Here is a 21,261-nt window from a genome sequence, read left to right as displayed (position 1 = left end):
TATGAATATTTTTTCTAATGTATGTTCACCTAGCTTACACATTATTTTGAATGCTTTAGAAACCAAATTACTCTAATAGAAAATAAGAATATGCATATATTGTAGCTTCAGTCAAAATTGTTATTTATATTAAAGCATGGAAGGGTTTAAGTATTGGTGATCCTTTTGTGGTGTGATTTTCAAGACAATGAGGTCCAATTCAACCTAGATATGTTTTGATGCTATTTTCCTATTTTAAAAAGTGTTAAATGCACAACCATTAATAGTATGCAGCCATTGACAAGAATGATATTTTAATTGAGTTGATATCTTAGAAATATAATTTATATTCTTAATGTGTGGTGTGACTACAATTTTGAACCTAGAGATACTTTGAATTGTTGCATTGAATTTGACCCTCATGGCATGGAAAACTACTTTCAAGTCATTCCAATTCTTTCTTTTAATGGGATCTTGGAGGCATATCATAAGACTAGTAAATATTAATTCATGGGACATCTAATTTTTAATTGTGCTTAAATAACTTATATTGATAAATTTAGATACTAAAATAATTGTAGATGCTTAAAATTGTCCCCAACACTACAAATATGTATATAATATCTCATCTAACATAATAGTCACCTATTCATTAATTAATTATGTATTTTTATATTAAACTACCTATTCAATTCAATTTATTTGATCAAATATGTTCATTTTCTAAGCTATTCAAATTTAATTCAAATACCATCCCTTAATGTATTAAGTCAAATTTAATACATGTTTGCTCCATAAATTCATTTAATTAAATTCAATTTATTTGATTCCTTCCAGTGAATTAATTATTCCTAACTTACCATTAAATTGGATTCTAATTGATCTATAGATCATAGCCTACTAACATCCATTTCTATCTAATAACCCTAACAGCTAATTAATTAAGATTAATTGGGCTAATTTTATCTTCCTAAAATAATTAGTCCTAATTTTTTCCTCCAACATGTGACAAATGAATTCAAATAATGAATTTTCAAATATACTTACTTTATTTCCTCCAAGAAAGGGGCTCTTACACTCATTATAACACCTCTTACACTTTCTAAAGGTTTTTATTGTTCATTTTCCTCTTACATACACTTGCATGTGTAAGAAGTATAGTTGGGCCATCACATTCCAAGTTGCTCACACATGTGTGAGAAAACCTTAGAGTATTCATGGCTTATGTGTCACCTATGTGGATGCCACATAGATATCACCTCCTCAAGCATCCCCAAATATCCATAAATAACACCCTTGTCTCAATAAGATTCATCTCCCATTTTGCATTAGATTTATTATGCTAGGATTATTATAGAGCATTTTGGTATTTTCTTAAGCAATAGATTTCTTGCATACTAACCTTGTCTTTGTAGGTATATACATTCATGATATATTTTCATTTAATATTATACTAGTTGTTGTTGTATTTACTGACATTGATCTTACATTACATCTATATTTTCATCATGTATTGAATGCTTTTGAGAATGATTGATTTCATAATCATCTCTTGAAACATTCAATTATCTTCATTCTAGTTGATAGTTATTTTAGGTTCATTCTTTCATTTGTCATTTATATCTAATATAGTTTGTGGGATTCATACAAGCATGTATTTGGGGGAGCACATCCACAAACCTCTCCATCAATAAATCGACAAGTCCAGTTGGGTGAACATGTTGAGCTTCTCTAAGGTTGTGTGGGGAAGTTTCATTGTTTAGTTTTATTGTTCATTGAAACTCAAGTCTAGTATAGTTAAATTTTCTTTGAATCTTGATATACATGTGTTTTCTCAACTAACTTTTCTTGTTTGAGCTTGATCCCAACTAGTTGCATTTTCACGAATACAATAATGGTGTTATTTTTAAATAAAAATTTGTGTTTTTTTTAAAGGTGATAGTCATTTATTCCTTGGAATCAATTAATGGTGTAGTTGTTAGTCTTTTTGATATGTTCTAGCGAGGAGAGATTTTTCAAGCCACTGGGTTTAAGTGGAAAGTTGGGAACTCAAATGTCATCTCATCAGCATGGTAAGCGAGTGAAACTTGGTGTGGGGTATTTTTATTTCAACAATATTTTAAATTATCTACTATCTTGACAAATTCTTGATTAATCCTACACTAGTATTTATTTATGGTTTTACTTGAAGTTAATTTAGTGTACATATATTTGAAGAGAATATTAGATTCATATATATATGTGTGTGTGTGTGTGTGTGTGTGTGTGTGTGTGTGTGTGTGTGTGTGTGTGTGTGTGTGTGTGTGTACATATATATGTATATAGATATATGTGTACATATATATGTATATAGATATATGTGTACATATATATGTATATAGATATATGTGTACATATATATGTATATAGATATATGTGTACATATATATGTATATAGATATATGTGTACATATATATGTATATAGATATATGTGTACATATATATGTATATAGATATATGTGTACATATATATATATATATATATATATATATATATATCTTCTAGTAAGGTATTCATTGTATCCATATCCTACTGGAGGTGGAGCACCAACCAACCAAATAGTCAAATAATTTCTCTTGATGATGTGAAAGTTTTTATTTTTATTTGACATGGATATTTCTTTTTTTTTTTTGTATCAAATGTCAACTTATTGAACTAAGTATGTGCAGGATCATGGTGTGCCAAAAAGTGACCATCTAAAAAATATGTAGTTTTGAAATGCCTCAAAGCATTTCAAAATCTATTCCAAACTTTTCCCATCCATCCTGATACCAAACTAAAAAATTAATACCTTTATAAGGCCTAATATATCTTTGAATAGCAACCCTACATGGTCAACTTTTAAAATGTCCTGAAAATGTGTTTTTTGGTCTGTTCTTTGTTTTTTTTAATTCAAACACATATCTGATGACTTTCTCTTCACCCAATTTTGATGAAATGAAAAGGGTTTCTTATAAATGTTCTTACATTTCACCCAATTTTGATGAAATGAAAAGGGTTTCTTAAAAATGTTCTTATCTTTCTATAAATGTAATATTATGAGTTTAGTAAGTAATTATTACTTATTTTCTAATGGAGTTATGTATAAAGTGTTAATTGACACACTAATTGAAAATCAACTATAACTTTCAAATGGTACAACATTTTTGAAATCCAAAAGATGCATTACATTCTATACTTCTTCTACTATAAAGAAAAATAAATAAATTCATTTTTACAAAGTTTTGAATTAGTTAAGGTGGTCAGATATGAGAGTTTTTTTATTCCAAAAAAACTATAGTAAAAAATCCATAATTAATTATTTATTTAGAATAAAAATACCCAAAAATATGTGTCACATCCAGGCATGATTATACTTCTTATATCTAAAATCATATTAAAAAATAAAATATCATTTGATTTTGATAAAAGGTGGTTATAGACTCAGACATACATCTACTTCTTATTTTTGTCCCAAATTTTTTGTACTATTGCATTAAAATTAGAATTTTGGAGCAATCAAATTTAATTTTTTTTAGATAAGCCCTAGTATTTTAGAAACTATATTTAATTTCTTAGAGGTTCTTTTCTCTCAAATTTTTTATAGAAAATCCATAAGAAGTTGAAAATTGCACGTCAATTTGACATAGCCCTGATTTGTTGATTTTTCATTGCCACTTAAGGGCATACTTTGGTTGACCATGATCCTACAAATACCCAACCATATGTGTGGCTATGGATATTTAGATCTTATATGTACTTTCAATTTATGAAAATTATCTAAAGATAATTTTATGAATATCTATAAGATAAAGGATTTTGCATCTTTGGATTGAATGTTTTTAGTATTGAAGTTTGATCTTCTTATTGAGTAAATTTTTTACCTCATTATTCAAAATGAACATTTTTAAGTTTTCAAAGTCCGATCCTTTTTTTTTATTTTTTTATGGCACAATAGACTAGTGCATTTCCATAAACATTTTTTGTTGAAAAGTATCATAGATTTCTTGCATAATTTGCATAAATGGAGATTATATATATATATATATATATATATATATATATATACATGTGTGTATGTCTTTTTACTACCTCTCAATTCTTTGATACTTGAGATTTCATGAATAGATATAGATTGATAATGACAGTGCATGTTATTTACTAGTCTCCTTAATAATAGCCTTGATCTTTATGCTATGATGTCTTAACATTATAAGTTATATTGTCTAATGAATATTTAATTATTTTCACCTTATATGTACAACATAAACTATTGCATATTATTTTTTAATGTATTTTCATGTTTATCCTTGGAGATCTCTGTCACTCAATGCACTCATTATTTTCTTTGTCCTTATGGATATAAGCATCATTGGATGCCATTATTTTGAAATTTGATATGCTTAATCACAAAATAATTTTCTATTTATATCTTATGTCACATTTGTACATTTGTTTGTATATGTGACTTATGAGTTTGGCACTTTGTGTCCAATGTTTTAATTCTTTGACTGTTGCAAGAGCAAAAGACCTAAATATATATAATTTATTAATTTGATTAATTCTAACCTTCTTGTGTATACCTATAAATGTTCATTTTCCATAGACCCTAATATGTTATGACACCATCATGCGTTTTCCTATTTCTTATGATGACACATAATAAAAATTTAATAATCTAGATTCACATTCTTGGAAAGACTAGGGAAAATGACTACCTAAGGTGTAGACTCCATCTACACACAAGCCTTGTTATGAAAGAAAAATGTTTTATTCAATTTATAATTATCATAAGAATGGACTACTTCATCATCCATTGTCTATGATCCATTTGTCATTCTTGTTCACACAGGTAACCAATGTTGTTGCTTCATCTTCTTCTTTATCTGATTCATCCTTCATGGCTACATAGACTACTTCATCATCATTTTCATTGGAATCTTCTTCAACAATGTAGCATCTCTTCCATTTCTCCTTGTAGTCTTTGCTATCATCTTCTCTTTTGTTCATGTACTTGTTTGCTTCTTTGTAGTTTTTCTTCTATGTACATCTTGCAACAATATGACCTACTTCATTGCAATTGAAATATATGATAGGGAGCTTACATTTGAATTTACCTTTGCCTCTATGGAATCTCCTAGCCATTAGTGATTTTAACTATTCCACATCTTCCTCATCTATGTTGCTATCACTAGATGCATGTTTTCCTTTTCTTCTCTTTTTATTTGATGTCTCCTCCTTAGTGTCTTTTATTGTCATCTTGGCCTTGAAAGTAGATTCAAAGTTCTCAGGTTTGTAGTTGTCAAAATTGGACAATTCAAATGTAGTAAGTCTTCCCACTATTCCTTCAAAGGTTAGTGTGTTTCCTTGTACACACCTTAGCTCTTGGATGGCTGAAAATCTAATAGCATAGATAGGAAGCAGAGTTCTTAAGTATTTTTTGATTGTAGTTTCTTCTTCTAATTGACCACCTAGACTTCTTATTGCACTTACCACTTCTTTCATTATTGTAGCATACTGAGCAGCATTTTCACCTTCCTCCATTTTCATGTCATCAAACTTTCCTCTTATACTTTCTCTCTTTTCTCTCTGGACATTTTGATGTCCTCCATAGATTTTTGATAAGATTTTCCACATCTTGAATGTAGTGTCATAGTCTTTGATGTCATCATATTGTGCATAATTAAGTGCAAAGGCAATCTCCAACATTGCTTGATTGTAATCCTTCTTTTTCTTCAAATCATATGCAATAAGAGGTCATGTAGGTTTCACATGCTCTGTTCCAATTGAGGTTTGTGTATAGTCACCTATTGATCCAAGGTGCAATTTCATTAGACTCTTCCATGTAGCAAAGTTCTCTTTGTTGAGCTTGGGAACTTCTCTCTTGGACATCTTTATCTTCATGCTTCTAGTACCTTGAAACTAAATCAGCAAATGGCTCTGATACCAATTGTTAGAATTTCCTTAGAATAACTGAAAGGGGGAGTGAATCAATTAGTTAAGTTCCAAATGTCCTATTCAAACTTTTCACTAATTATAGTGAGCCCATTCAACCATTCATTCATCCAAGATTTAAACTTTACTAATCAGTAAGTTACTGTAAATCAACATGCAAGCATAACACATAAGAAATCAACACATGACACAGTGATTTACGTGGAAACCCAATTTGGGTAAAACCACCAGTAACATGCTACTCTATTCTCCCTCTTTTGAACTGATGCCTTATGAAAGACCTACCCTATTAAAGGCTTACAACACACTATTAAATGTGACCTTGTTAGAGGATTTAACCACCCTATTAGAAGTGGGCTTGGTTAGAGGACTTTGGAACATTCACTTGGAATGCCACCCTCTTAAAGGATTTACTAATGGCTATTAAACCAACCTAAGTCCATAGGATTTTTATCTATCTAATACAATTTCTAGAGAGTATTACAAAATATTTGACCTAACTACAACATACAACTTATCTTGTAGATCTCAAATCACTTCTCAGCTCATACCCTTGTCTAGCCTTCAATCTCTACAATTTTGACAGCTTGCTCTCCTTTCAAACTTAGTCTCCTTGAGTCTCTATTCTCAATGTACCAGTTTAATCATCTCTTCATAACCATGCATAGAAGCAGAGCCTCTATGCTCATCCTTCTCTAGATGTCTCCTCCTTGACACCCTTCCAACCACTTTGTAAATTTGGCTCTTCAGTAGCAACAGTATGAGCAGCTCTATGCTTCTTGGTCTATGACTCCTTAAATAGAAGTCTCGGAGTTCCTTTTCTCGCTTGATTCTTCCATTCTTTAATTTCAATTCATATGGATTAGGTAGGATTCATTGTATCTAACCCATATTTTGTTTCCTCTAGAAACTTCTTGAATAATCCTTTAGAATTCACCCAAAAATGGTTTACATAGGACTCTTTGCTACTAGCTCATCATCCTTATCCTCCAACTCATTCACAAAATTCAATGTAACCACTATGTTGGCTCAGATTTGGAAAATCTTCATTATTTGAAATAATGTAGTAGCTCGGGCCTATTGAAATACTGGTGCTTAGCACATATTGTGTTACTCGGCATCAACTATGTTTTTCCTGATGCTCAGCACCTGAAGATCACTCAGCACCAACTAAGAGTTTTCTGATGCTCAGGACCTCATCTTCACTCTTCACACACTAGAATCTTCTGTTACTCAACTCCAACTGAGAATTTTCTTGAATTCAACTAACTTGCTCAGCACCCACTAAAGTTCTTAGTTTAAGCTTTGCAATCAACCTTGTTACAACTTCTTCCTCCAATGTTTCTAAGTGTGATATTCCTCTGTATCTTCGAGTATACTATCAATACATCATTTAACCATTGTCTCAGCTAATCCTTGCACTTCATTACAACATCATAACTCAACCTTTTCCTTAGGTTCTCTTTTTACATCTTGTTGATCAAATCCTCTTCATCAATCAACTAAGTGATAGTACTTGGATCTTATAAGAAAATGTCATTCCTACAAGTAGCAAGTTTGACATCAATGACAAAACAATGATTAAAAACATTCTTTTAACAACAATCTCCCTCTCTGATCTTCAACAATGAGATGTTCAATCATATTTCCAACAAACATTACAACACTAAAAACATGCATAAATAAGCTTTGCCACAAACCCATTGGTGGAGTAGATAACAAGAGTACATGTAGTATATTCTATCTATGTTTTCTCCTTGCATCCTTATGCAGGAGTAATAGTTTAAATTCGAAAGTTCAAGTTGCATTTTGTAAGTTGGAAGTTCACGCACATTATGAAGCCATATGAATCAAAGTTAAGTAAAAATATACCAATAAATCTTACATATATTAAATTTGTAATGTTCCTAATATGTCCCATCCATTGTGGAAGGTGGTCTCTATTTAATCTAACTATAACTACAACAATGACCATAACACCAATAAAGAGAACCTTAGTAGAATTAAAGAAAACATATTTGGTAATTCTCAATGTCATAATTTTCATATATAAAGGATTTAATCTCAATGTCAAAACACAAACTTGATCTCTCAAAGAGGAATCATGTAGATTAATGCATTTAATAAGGGAATACTTACACAAAATGAAGCCCAACCATGTTAGACAAGTTGACTATTAGGCCTTCTAGTTTGTTATTTGATAGTTTCCTAAAAATGACACAATCAAAAATGCACTTATAAGAAAAGACCTAAAATGAATGAGATTGATTAATTGATGAAATTATGTTAGTTTGAGCTTCACTTGTTTTGAAGAATACTTTAATATTCTCTACTTAACAAGGCCAACCACGTGAAGATGGAAGCTCATCTACCCTCACCACCCCTCTATTAATCGTAGATAGGTTTTGAAATATGAGTGACAATATCCTTAAGTCATTTACTTAGTTCATGGTGAATGAGTAATACATGTTGAGCATAAGTTGTCAGATAGTATATGTCGAGCAATAGATATTTTATATGAGCCAAGTAACTAGTAAGTGTCAAGTCACTCAAGTGCCCAGTAGATGGTATGGGCCAAGCTATTTAAATGTTGAGTGATTAGTGGATGCTAAGTCATTCAAATCTATGTTATAGCATTCAAGTTTCATTTGATGTTGAGTATGGAGGATTTCAAATGCCGAGTTATAAAGTTTTGACATAATTATTTGTAATGGCACAAACTTGTATGTATGTTATTTTTGGGTTGACTTAAGGATTGTTTTATGATCTTTGATGATAAGGATGAATCTTAATTGTGAATCCCTATGCAGTACATGCATCCAATTAGAAAAAGAGAATGATTAAGTGGCAATATGGGTGAATCACAATTGTTGATCCATAGCAAACCCTAAGTCGCCTATGTCTTCTTAAGGAGGAAAAACTGTAAACTTTACAAATGCTTAAGGAGAACTGAAGAGAGTTTGCATGTGAAAATAGAGCATTCATGGTGACTAAGGTGTTATGATTTGAGTTACATTGTAGAAAAAGTTAGAGCATAATAAAAGAAAGGAATCAGAACACAATAGAGATACATCTGATAAAAAAGGATCAAGTACATGTCACGATAGAGGTGATCTAACATCAAGCAACAAAGTGCTAACCAAAGGATCATTGCTAAGATATTCTAACAGGTAAATCAATTAAATCTCTTAATAGAGTAGTCTTGACATGCTATTGTAAAGCCTTTAACAAGGTGCTTACTTCATTGTAAGTTAAAGTCCTTTTTACCAAGAACACTTTTAGCAAGGTGTTGAAATCCTTTAACAAGGTAAGATCTAAAAATCTTGTAAGCCTTGAATAAGGTAGATCTTTCACAGGGTAGATCGTGTTTCATGATCAAACATTATAACCTTCATTGAATAAACTTTATTACTATAGTAGTGAGGAGTTGTGGGTGTGTTGGTGTGTTTAGATTAAGTTGGCTTGACTAAACCTTGTTTAGGTATGTGCAACCTAACTAACACTAGGTGGACACTAGGTGGTCAAAATGGGGAAAAATCATAAAAGTCATTGGTAAGTGGTATATGGCCCAAATAGGTCCTAAATGATGATTTTTCATATTGTTCCAGTGTTTGGAACTCAAAAAATGTAATATTGGTTGATTAGGATCCCAGATGTCAAAAGTTGCTAAGTTGTCAAGAAGTTGTTAAAATGGGTCTAGGGGACAAAAAGAGGCATATTGGTTACTAGGGGGAAGATTATGCCTAAAAACCTCTATTGAACCTATTTGATTCCATTAAAAAAGGATTCAAGGGTCTAGAAGATAAAAATGCAAAAATTGCAATGTGGTCAACAAATTTTGAAAGTGGCTCCACAACATTTTTGTGCAAATTTTTAGTTATGACATGGAAAGAAGAAATTATGGGTTTTTTAACTAAATTCATGAAGTTGGAAGAGTTCATTTTCACTTTTAAATACAAGCATTCTATTACATCTTCTTACAATAGTTTCTAGTTTTTGCAAAGCAAGTTTGATATAATGGATTGAATGTTGAATTTTTACTTTGGATTAAGTTAGTTCATGTTTTTATAGTATGTTTTTCTTCATCAAAATTTCATTTAAGTGTTCATTTGTTAAGGTTTTGGAAATTGTTTTGAAACCACCCTATGTGTTGGTCCTACCTAGACAATCCACACAATGATGACTCTCCCATGAGTTCCCACTATGGAATCATCATGGAACTAAGGGAAATGAGAGAGGAAAAATTTTATATAATGTACTATAAAGCTTGGGCCCTACAAATGGAGTTAGCTAATTTTCCTAGGATGCCTAAGGCAAGTTTTTGACGCTTGGCTAGGGAATCACAGTGATGATATGAAGAATTTGGGGTTTGAATGTAGGTAAGAGTTCTAACCAAAGTTGAAGAAGGTAGAGGGATGATAAATGATACTTTTTTAAAAAGGAGGCCTCCCCAAGATCAATTTTTGTGCCTTTTTGAAGTGACCCTATATGATTTTGCAACTTCTCATTTGAAACCCTTCAAATTAGGCTAAGATCTTGCTTTCCATTGTACGGATGCCATGAGAAACTAAAACCTTGAAAATCCTTGAGGTCTTCCAAAAGGGCACTCAGATATGAATTTTTTTCACCACCTTGTTAAGGGATATCTTGAGATATAGTTTGATTGGTCTAAAGTTAGAGGTCTATTTTGATAGTTTTAACCTTAGAGGGAAAAATGGGTATTGCAAAATTGTCAAGAATTGTATGAGGAGACTATATGGGGTAAAAATATTACTTGTGGAGTCACTCAGGCTAGTAGGCAAGAGAAATAGCCCCTTTGGTTGCAAGTTACCAAATAGAGGTACTTAGGAAGAGTACCTTGGAGAAAGCATTTGATCCATTCATTGGTTGACCTTGGTAGGAAGATTGTGGGAGGATAGAATAAAGATCATCTAGAGGTTAGGGTTAATTAAAGAACCCTATCAAGTTGAGCATAAGCCTAAGAAAGTCCTAGGAAAGATAAGGCTAAAGTGAGTGACCTACCTTGTGTTACATCATATTAGTATTAGAGCCAAGTTATTTGGGAAGAGCGGTTAGATGTTTCAACCTCAAGAATCCATTAGAGAGTCAACCATGATTGCCAATGCAAAGCTAGCTAAAGGGATGGGTGAACAGAAAAAGAGGAATAGAGTTCTAGAAGAAGCATTGGAAGAAATGAAGGAAACGTTAGAGAAAGTTGTTGAGGCAGCTAAGAAGAACCAAGAAGGTAAAAGTATTATAGGTGGAAAAGGGAAGGTAGATGAAGAAGACCTTGTTCCTAAACCTAGCCCTCCTATCACTGAAGAACCATTCCTTAAAGCTATTAAAGCCTTGGGAGGAGAGGCTCTAGAAGGTGTTCCCTTATTTAGTGGGAAGATGGATCCTAAATTGTTGATGGATTGGATAGAAGGGTTAGAAAAGAATTTTGAATGTGAAGGCATTACTAAGGCACAAGAGGTCAAAGTGGCAAAATCAAGACTAGAAGGAGTAGCTTTGAGATAGTGGAAATGGCTCCAGGAAGAAAGGAGAAGTTAGGAAAGAAGCCTATAGAAAATTGGAAAGAAATGGTAACTAAAATGAAGGAACACTCTTTGCTTGAGGATTATGAAATCCAATTACACAAGAAGAGGCATATTTTGAAACAAAAAGACATAGATATAGCCAGATGTATGTAAGATTTTTAGAAGTTATGTCTAAGAGCAAGAGTACAAGAAGATGAAGCTATCAAGGTGGATAGTGATGCAGGAGCATCTTACATGGGAAAATTATTAGGAAAAAAAAAAAAAAAAATCTACAGGAGAGAGAAAGTGACGAAAATTAGAGGAGAAATTATAAAAAAATAAAAAAGGGGAAAAAGGAGAAAAGAGAGAAAAAGAGGATTTCTATTTTCGAGGTGCATAGGTGGCATAATAGAAAAAAAAAAAATGGTTTTCATTCCATTTATCGAGGTGTGTGGGAAGAATTCTAGAAAGTTATGAATATTGTAGAAAGTTTTGAAAGTTGTAGAAGGTTGTGGAAGATGTAGAAGGTTGTGGAAGTTGTTGAAGGTTGTGGAGGAATTCTAGAAGGTTGTGGATAAGTCATGTATTGGGTGGTAAGTGCCTATTTAAGCAAGGCATATGAGCATTTGTAATCAAGCTCAAGGAGTAGAAGCTCGAGGAGAAGCTTGAGAAGTGGAAGCTTGGAGAAGCTCAAGGAGAAGCTTCAAGGTGTGAAGCTGGAAAGTGTGAAAGAGAAAGAGGAAGTTAAGAGTGAGTTTTCCTGAGTCTGTGAACAAAGCGCCGAATGTGAGGCAGTTTATAGCAGGATTGTGATGGACTTGTGAGTGTGTAGACAGAGTACCAAATGTGAGGTAGTTTACACTTGGATCTTGGATAAGGTTGGAGAAGAGCTAGTGATTGCGGTTTAGAAACAAGGAGGTTGCTTGGTGGCTTGCGAGCACAAGTTGAGATCTCGGAGGTTTCTACTAGAGTGTGGATCTGGACTAGCTTGGGTTTGGATTGGATCTTGAGAGATCTTGGAGAAATGTTATTGTAATTACTATTGGATTTTCAAGTATAATAAAATTGTCTTCATATTGTTGCATTCTTGGTTGTGATTTGGTAAGGGTGGTGTGGCCCTTCGTTAGTGGTATCAAAGCATACGCTCATCAAGTGGTAACAGAGCAGTACTTCATTAGTGGTATTGGAGTGTACCTTCTCAAGTGGTATTAAAGAGGTTCTTCATCAAGTGGTATTAGAGCCTTATCTTCATCAGTGGTATCAGAGCAGGAGTTCCTGAGTGTACAAGTAGATCGCCGAAGAGTGAGGCAGTTTGTACCAGGACCTTGGTTGGGTGAAATTTATTAGAGCAAGGGTTCCTAAGTTATGTCTAAGAGCAAGAGTACAAGAAGATAAAGCTATCAAGGTGGATAGGGACCTTGGTTTTCTTAAATGGAGCATTCAGAAAGAGATAAGTTTGTGGACTCCTACAATAGTCCATAAATGTTTTCAACTTTCCTTGAAGGTAGATGAAAATAACAAAAAGAGGGCATAATAAAATCAAAGAGGTAGGGGTAAGGACAGAGATGGAAGAAGTAGAAGCTATGGAGTAAGAGGGTCAGAATATAAACCCCAAGGAGACACCAAAATTATTAATCAACAAGAGGGAAGTTCACGAAGAAGAAACTCAAATAGGATTAGAGGTTCTAACACCATTTGGAAAGGAAGAAGTAGTAGCCAAGGAAGATGCTCCTCCTATTTTACTAGTATGAAATTCTATCACTGTCAAAAATTGGGGCATCCTACATACTAGTGTCCTAAGAAGATTTCAACTTCCCAAGGAAGTATAAAAAGGGAAAATTATGTACTAGAAGATTCTAGCAGTAGCAATAAGCATTCTAAAGTCTCTCTAGAATCAAAGGAAGCAGAGAACCTCATAATGAAGAGGACATTGATAAAATAGTCAGTTAAGGAGGAACCAAGCCAAAGAAGAGCCCTCTTTAGGATCAGATAAAAAATCTTGAGGAAGCTATGTAGAGTGATCATAGATTTAGGTTCAATTGATAATATCATTAGTGAAGAGGCAATCAGCAAGTTGAAGAGAATCCCTCATAAAATCCCTATAAGGGAGCTTGGCTAAATAAGGTACAACATATACTTGTTGAAGGACAAGCATGGGTGGAGTTTACTATATGAAAGTATAAATATAGGGCCCTATGTGACATTCTCCTAATGGATGCATGTCACCTTCTACTTGGAAGGCCATGGCAATTCGATAGCTAAGATATACATGATGGCATAAAGAACTCCTATTCATTCAAGAAAGATGGAGTGACATTCAATATCCAATCCTTGCTAGAAGAAGGAGAACTAAAGTCTACACAAAGTGTGCTCATGGTCAAAGAGAATGAGTTTCTAAAGACCCTAGAAGAAGGGGAGGGAGTTGGATTTACCTTGGTTTTGAAGCCCAAGGAAGAATTTGCTGGTAAGAAAACAAAGATACTTAGTGAGGTACAAGAATTACTTGGAAAATATAAAGATATAGTGAGTGATGGGAAACCAGCCTCCCTGCCTAGACTTTATCCTAGGAGCCACCCTACCTAATAAAGTTTCCTATAAGATAACCCCATAGCAAAATGAAGAAATTACCAAACAAATCCAAGAACTCCTAGACCAAATGATTGATTAGGAAAAGAATTAGCCCTTGTGTAATTCCTACTATTTTAGCACCTAAAAAGGGGGAAACTTGGAGACTATGCACTAATTCTAGAGCCATAAATAGAATCACAATAAGGTATAGGCTTCCAATACCTAGAATTAAAGATTGTATTGGTAAGTTTTTTGTTGTGTATTTAGATGACATCTAAATTTCTAGTCAAACCAAAGAGGAACATCTAAAGTATTTGAAAAAAAAAATTAATAAATTACAATATGAAAAGCTAATGATCAATTTGGAGAAGTGTGACTTTATGAAGTAGAATCTAGTTTACCTTGGTTTTGTTTTGTCTCAAGGAGATCTTAAGATGGATCAAGAGAAGTTAGATGCCATCCTAAGTTGGCCTACTCCAAGAACTACATCAAAGGTGAGAAGCTTTGATGATTTGGCTCAATAGAATAGAAATTTTAGTAGAAACTTTAGTGGTATATGTGCACCTATGATAAACACAATTAAGGGTGGAATGAAAACAAAATTCCTTTGGACCCCACAAGTTGATCAAGGTTTTGAGACATTAAATAAAAAGATAGAATAATTACCTACATTGGTGCTCCCTAATTTTAATAAACTTTTTCAGGTGGAATGTGATGCTAGCAATGTAGTTATTTGGGTTGTTCTAGGCCAAGAAGGTAGACTAGTGGCCTTCCATAGTGAAAAACTTAATGATGCTAAAAAGAAGTACTCCTCTTATGACTTAGAGTTGTATGCTCTAATCAAATCCTTATGGAAGTGGAGGCATTACTTACTCCCTAATGAATTTGTGGTGTACTCAAACAACCAAGTTCTCAACTTTCTAAACTCTCAAGACAAGTTCAGCAACAAGCATATGAAGTGAGTGGAGTATCTACAAGCCTCTACCTTGACAATAAAAAACAAGAAAGGAGTGTAGAAAAAGAAATTTGATGCTTTGAGTAGAAGGTTCCTCATAGTACAAGAAATAAAACTCCAAAGCATAGGGATTGACAGCTTCAAGGCACTTTATACTAAGGATGAGGATTTTTCTCACATGCACAAGGTATGCAAGGAGTTCAAAAATAGTTTTCATGGTGATTTTTCACATTAGACATTGCAAAATGATATTTTATTTAAGGGCAGTCAGCTTTGTGTCTCTAGAGGGTCAATAAGGGAAAATTTAATTCAAGAAAAACATTTAATGGGGCACCCAGTGGTCATTTTGGGATAAAAAAGACTCATGAACTAGTCACCAGGTTCTATTATTGTCCTAGAATGTCTAAGGGCATCAAGTAGTATGTGGAGAGTTGAATTATATGCCAAATGCTAAGGGGACATCCTCTAATGCTGAATTTTATTGACCACTCCCAATCCCTAGCGGGCCATGGGAATGTCTTAGCATGCATTTTGTGGTTCGTCTACCCAAGACAAGGTAGTGATATGACATCATTTATGTAATTATGGACTGGTTTAGTAAGATGGCCCATTTTGTGCCTTGCAAAATAATTCATGATGTTTCTCATATTGCTTATCTCTTCTTCAAGGAAGTGGTTGGGATCCATGGCATGCACCTTAGTATTGTTTTAGATCGAGATGCAAAGTTTATGAGTCATTTTTGGAAAACATTTTGGCACAAACTAAGAACCAATTTATCCTTTGGATCTACCTACCACCCACAAATTGATGGCCAAACAAAGTTCATTAATAGAAGTCTTGGAAACTTATTGAAATGCCTTACAAAGGAGTATGGTGAAACATGAGACCAACTTATTGGATAAGCTAAATATTCTTATAATGACACAATCAATAGGTATATTGGTAAGAGCCCTTTTGAGATGGTTTATGGCTTACATCCTAGAGGTATATGTGAATGAAGGGAACTCAAAATTGAAGCACAAGGTAGTGGGTATGCTAAAGACTTTGCCCAATCTAAGAAAGAGCTTCATGAGATGTTTAGGAAGACAATACTTGACAATACTGTAAAACCAAAACAAAAGCTGGATGCCTCCAAAAGAGAAGTTCAATTATAGGTTTGAGACCTTGTGATGGTGCACCTAAACAAGAAAATATTGTAGAAAGGGACACCACATAAGTTTCAAATGAGAAGGTTGGGTCCTTGTCAAATCCTTACCAAGTATGGAAACAATGCATATAAAATAGATCTTCATGCAGACCCCGATTTGTCTCCTATCTTCAATATTATAGACTTGGTCTCTTACAAAGGATAAATCTTTGATAATATTTAGAATCTCTCTTAGAGCACTCAAGATATGGCATACCTTCATCTTACTCAATCTCCATCTCCACAAGAAACCAAAATTCTAGACTCAAAGGCCTACAAAAAGACTAGAAAGAGGGATTACATGGAACATCTGATATAGTGGCTTGGAAAAGATGATGTTGAAGCTACATGGGTGAAAGAATCAGACTTCAAGAGACTGAGCATTGATCCCACCTTACTCAACCCAAGGATGGGTTAACTTCATTTTGTTTAGGGGAGTATGGTGCAGAGCACCTAACAACCCTTATTTTGGCATTTTTTGTGTTGTTGTTTCATTGAGGATTGTTGTGACTCTAGCAAGTCAGCATGGTCTGTTGGTGTGTTTAGATCAAGTTGGCTTGACTAAACCGTGTTTAGGTATGTGAAAGCTAATAAATACTAGGTGGTCACAACGGGTAAAGGTTTGTACAAGTAATTGGTAATTGGGATATGACCCAACTAGGTCCTAAATAGTGATTTTGCATCTTTTTCAAGTGTTTGGAACTCATAAGATATAATTTTGGTTGATTAGGATCCCAAATGTCAAAAGTGGCTAAGTTGTGAAGAAGTTGCTAAAATGGGTCTAAGGGAAAAAAAGAGGCATATTGGTTACTAGGGAGGCAAACTGTGCCTAAGTTACACCTCTATTGAAACTTTTTGATTCCATTCAAAAAGGGTTCAAGGGTCTAGAAGACAAAAATGCAAAAATTACAATGTGGTCAACAACTTTTCAAAGTTGCTCCACAACATTTTTGTGAAACTTTTTAGTTATGTCGTGGAAGGAAGAAAATATGGTTTTTTAATTGAATTCATGCCTCTAGAGGTTATATAAGATATAGAAGAATAGAAGTCTATAGGTTGGATGTTGGAAGAGATTATTTTTACATTTAAATACAAGCATTTTGTTACATCTTCTTACAATAGTTATTGGTTTTTGCAAATCAAGTTTGAGATAATGGATTGAACATTATAGTTTTACTTTGGATTAAGTTGGTTTATGTTTATACAAGACCTTTTTCTTCATTAAACTTTCCATTAAGTGTTCATCTGTTAAGGTTTTGGAAATTGTCTTGAAATCACCTTGTGTATTGGTCCTCCCTAGGCAATCCACACAAAGATGACTCTCCCATGAGTTCCCACCATGGAATCGTCATGGAACTAAGGAAAATGGGAGAGGACGCATTTTCTATAATGTACTATAAATCTTGGGCCCTGCAAATGGAGTTAGCTAATTTTCCTAGGATACCTTAGGCAAGTTTTGGATGCTTGGCTAGGGAATCATAGTGCTGATATGAAGATTTTGGGGTTTGAATGTAGGTGAGAGTTCAAACCAAAGTTGGAGAAGGTAGAGGGGTGAGAAATGCTTCTTTGTACCAAAGGAGGCCTCCCCAACATCAAATTTGATGCCCTTTTGAAGTGGCCCTAGGTGATGCTGCAACTTCTTGTTTGGAACCCTTGAAATTAGGCTAAAATATTTATTTCCACTATACATGTGCCATGAGAAACTAAAACCTTGAAAATCCTTGAGGTCTTTCAAAAGGGTACTGAGATATCAACTTTTTTTCACCGCCTTGTTAAGAGAGCTTGATTAGTCTAATTAGAGGCCTAATTGATTAGGTTTATTTTGATAGTTTTAACATTGGAGGGGAAATAGGTATTGTAAACTTGTTAATAATGGTATGAGGAGCCTATGGGAGGTAAATATATTACTTGTGGAGTCACTCAGGCCAGTGGGATCCCTTTGGTTGCAAGCCAACAAATAGAGGTACTTAGGTAGAGTACCTTGGAGAAAGCATTCGAGTCATTCATTAGTGGACTTTGGTAGTAAGTTTGTGGGAGCATAGAATAAAGATCCTCTAGAGGTTAGAGTTAAGTAAAGAACTTATTTAGGTTGAGCATAAGCCTAACCAAGTCCTAGGAAGGATAGGGCTAAAGTGAGCATCCTACCTTGTGTTACATCAATTAATAGCTATTGGGATATTATGATGGTATCTATTGAATATTTGAATAGGCGCATGGGTAAAGTCAATCAGGAAGTAGGGTCTATGTTGGTTTTGGATCTTGAGATTGGTTTTTGGGTAAATTTTAGTTGTGAATTATGACTATCGTTTAAGGACACTTAAAATGTTTACTAAAAGCTTATTGTAAAGAATTTACACAACATTTTGGTCTATATTTAGAGGGTTCTATAAGTTCTATCAAAATATTTGAGAGCTATTATAAATGTTTTAGTTCTATAAATATTTGAGAATAATTATTTATCACTTTCATCTTCTTTCATTTCCATAAGTTTATTGGACTTCAAATATCTTTTTTATATTAATTATATCAATGAGTACAATCTTTTGTAATCAATATTTGTCAATCATAACTAAACAAAATTTTATTAATGATCATGTCAAAATTGAATCTATTATAAGAAACTATACTCATTATTTCCATCTCCCAGTTTTATTTGTGAAATTATTATTTTCAACTAGGGCACCAGCCAATTAACCACATGATACATGATAACATGAATAGACTTTAAGACAATTCTTCACATCAAAATGAAAACAAATTACTTTTTATGAAACATGATTGAGTATAGAAGAGTTCTAACTATTTCATAATAAAGATTGATTATATATCACTATTTCACTATTTTTTAAATTCAATCCCGACATTTCCTATTTTAACATTATCTTGTTTAAAATTTTATGAGCTACATGTGACAATTGCTTTCCAATAGAAAAATAAAGCCTACTTCAATATTTTTACATTTTGTGCAATAAAATATCACTCCTATCATATACTTCTCAGGAGAAAATCTACAAGCATGAAGGGGAGCCACCATCTCACTACCACATGCAACAATTATAGGAGCACAACATGAACCATTTCTAAAGCCGTAAGCTACTCATTCACATAATTTAGAAACAGCCCGTGTAAAACAATATGGGGACATGTAAGAACACAAATCTTAAGCCATAAAGTCACATAATCCGACCCAAGCTCTCCCAAAGTGCAGTAACAACACATTTTTACTTTACCTTCCATCAATTTTCTTGCAATTTACAAGCAATACAAGTCCTAAGCCTTTGCTCAAGAAACAACAGATACCCCTAACGAATTAAACTTATGTACGTGGCCATATATGATACAAATATAAACTCCATTACATTACAGTACACGCATCAGGATTATCATCGCTAAATAGGTGTGAAGATTTATCATCAATAATTGTCGAATGAGGAGGTTCTTGAAAGTAGCCGTGGCTGCTGCCATTGTAGCCATGCTTGTGATAATTGTAACTGGATTTATACGTGGTCTTCTTAAAGTATTGGTCAGAGTAAGGATGATGTTCAATGTCATAAGGATATGGCCACAACTCTGCTTGTTTTCCGCTTCTTCTCACAGCTTTGAGAACTTTTTTAGCCTCCAAGTAACCACTCACTGTCACCTTCTGCATTGAAAGGTCAATCTCTACACTGTCTATCCCTGCAATAAGATGAACCCACCAAATCTCAGGCCTTACTAGATATGATAAAACACTAATATGAATCCATGTATGGGAATGCATGAGGATCATTAGAAGTAAATCGATAGCAAGTTTTGAATTTTAATTTGTTTAAATAACAATTTTTCTTTTAAATTTAAGGTAATTCAGATAATCTAGGGAAATATCTAAGTATACTATCTAACCAACCAAAACGGAATAGTTTACAAAGAGTCTATTAGGGATCAAGTCTTGCTAAGCGCAAGGCCCTCCACATCTAAAATGGATGAAGCCGGAATAGTGTCCTGATGAACTTGATGGAAAGAATACCCCTCAGTCCTTTATTCTTAACAAAAAAGACTAGACTAAAATACTGAACCCCTCCATCAGAAAATTAACATAAATAACTACTATAATATAATCAACTCGCACTCAATTTTGACAATTCCTTTGATTCTATATCTTTTTTAACAAATAGATATGAGCATTATTATCTATATAAATAGATGATAATACCCATATACATATATAAATGGAAAAACACGCTCCTGGAACAGAAAACCACATTAAAAACATAACTCTAAAAAATCGCTAAACAGTTGAAGATCCTATACCTTTGAGGTTAGAGAGAGCTTTCCGAACCTTCCTTTCGCAACCACTGCAATCCATGTTTACTTGCATCTCTACAATCTGCAATCATAGTCTCAAATCAATAACAGAAAACCCATATTGAGATGACTGAAGCTTAGATTTGTAATATCTCTGAAACACTTATCATTGAATAGAAAATATAATAGTAAGGAAAGAATGTCTAACCGTCATTTTGGCACAAAAAAATTGATAATATATGCGCTCTTTGAAGAAAAATGTGAAGAGAATCAAAAACCAATATCAAAGATTTCAAATGTGGTGAGATTGAAAATGTTTAGAACATCTTTTATAGGGTAAAGTTGCAAAGAATAATGTGAGGTCCAATCATAGAATGGGCGAAACTCGTAATGGTACACTAGGCGGTTGCGGTGGCGACGTTATTTGCAGGTGGCTTTTTTATTTTACGGATTTAACTTTACTCAAAGCAAAAGTACAGTTTTAGTTATGCAAAATCACATGGCAAACAGTGTTCGTGGCGCAGTAGCTGCCGCTAAGCAAACTTCTTTTTAACGCTCGAAATGCATTGCTGTCTTCCTTTATTTAATTAAATTTCAATGAGGAAGATAACGCTTTAAGTTGAAACAATTCAGAATCCAACTATGATAACCGGATCTCTAAGTAGTACAAGCTTTTAACTATATATTATTGCAATAAAAAATCACTATGCCGATATAATGGTGGAAAGAGTGAATTCTAAACAGGTAGCTTTATTATGTGTATTTTTTATAAGTAGAATCTAGTATTGTTTTTTA

At 33.4% G+C, this 21,261-nt stretch overlaps 1 protein-coding gene across 1 annotated transcript; it reads right to left on the bottom strand.

Annotated features, from left to right (window-relative positions):
• Positions 1 to 19,537: 19,537 nt before the first annotated feature.
• Positions 19,538 to 20,539, bottom strand: LOC149543839 (heavy metal-associated isoprenylated plant protein 29-like). Its single transcript, XM_089796327.1, has 2 exons — positions 20,473 to 20,539; positions 19,538 to 19,860 (listed from the first exon to the last, which is right to left on the bottom strand). The coding sequence occupies exons 1-2, from the start codon at positions 20,537 to 20,539 to the stop codon at positions 19,538 to 19,540; spliced, it is 390 nt and encodes a 129-aa protein (XP_089652453.1).
• Positions 20,540 to 21,261: the final 722 nt, after the last annotated feature.

Source organism: Cupressus sempervirens, chromosome 8 (assembly GCF_028749045.1).
Source record: "Cupressus sempervirens isolate cs-2001-9-10 chromosome 8, ASM2874904v1, whole genome shotgun sequence".
NCBI classification, from domain to species: domain Eukaryota; kingdom Viridiplantae; phylum Streptophyta; class Pinopsida; order Cupressales; family Cupressaceae; genus Cupressus; species Cupressus sempervirens.
This window is presented reverse-complemented; position numbering and strand designations above follow the sequence as displayed.

Excerpts from the sequence above, each read along its gene's own strand:
- LOC149543839 (XM_089796327.1), bottom strand. The coding sequence starts at position 20,539 with ATGCAAGTAAACATGGATTGCAGTGGTTGCGAAAGGAAGGTTCGGAAA. Across the intron at positions 19,861-20,472 it reads AGCTCTCTCTAACCTCAAAG|GGATAGACAGTGTAGAGATT; the intron begins GTATAGGATCTT and ends ATCTTATTGCAG.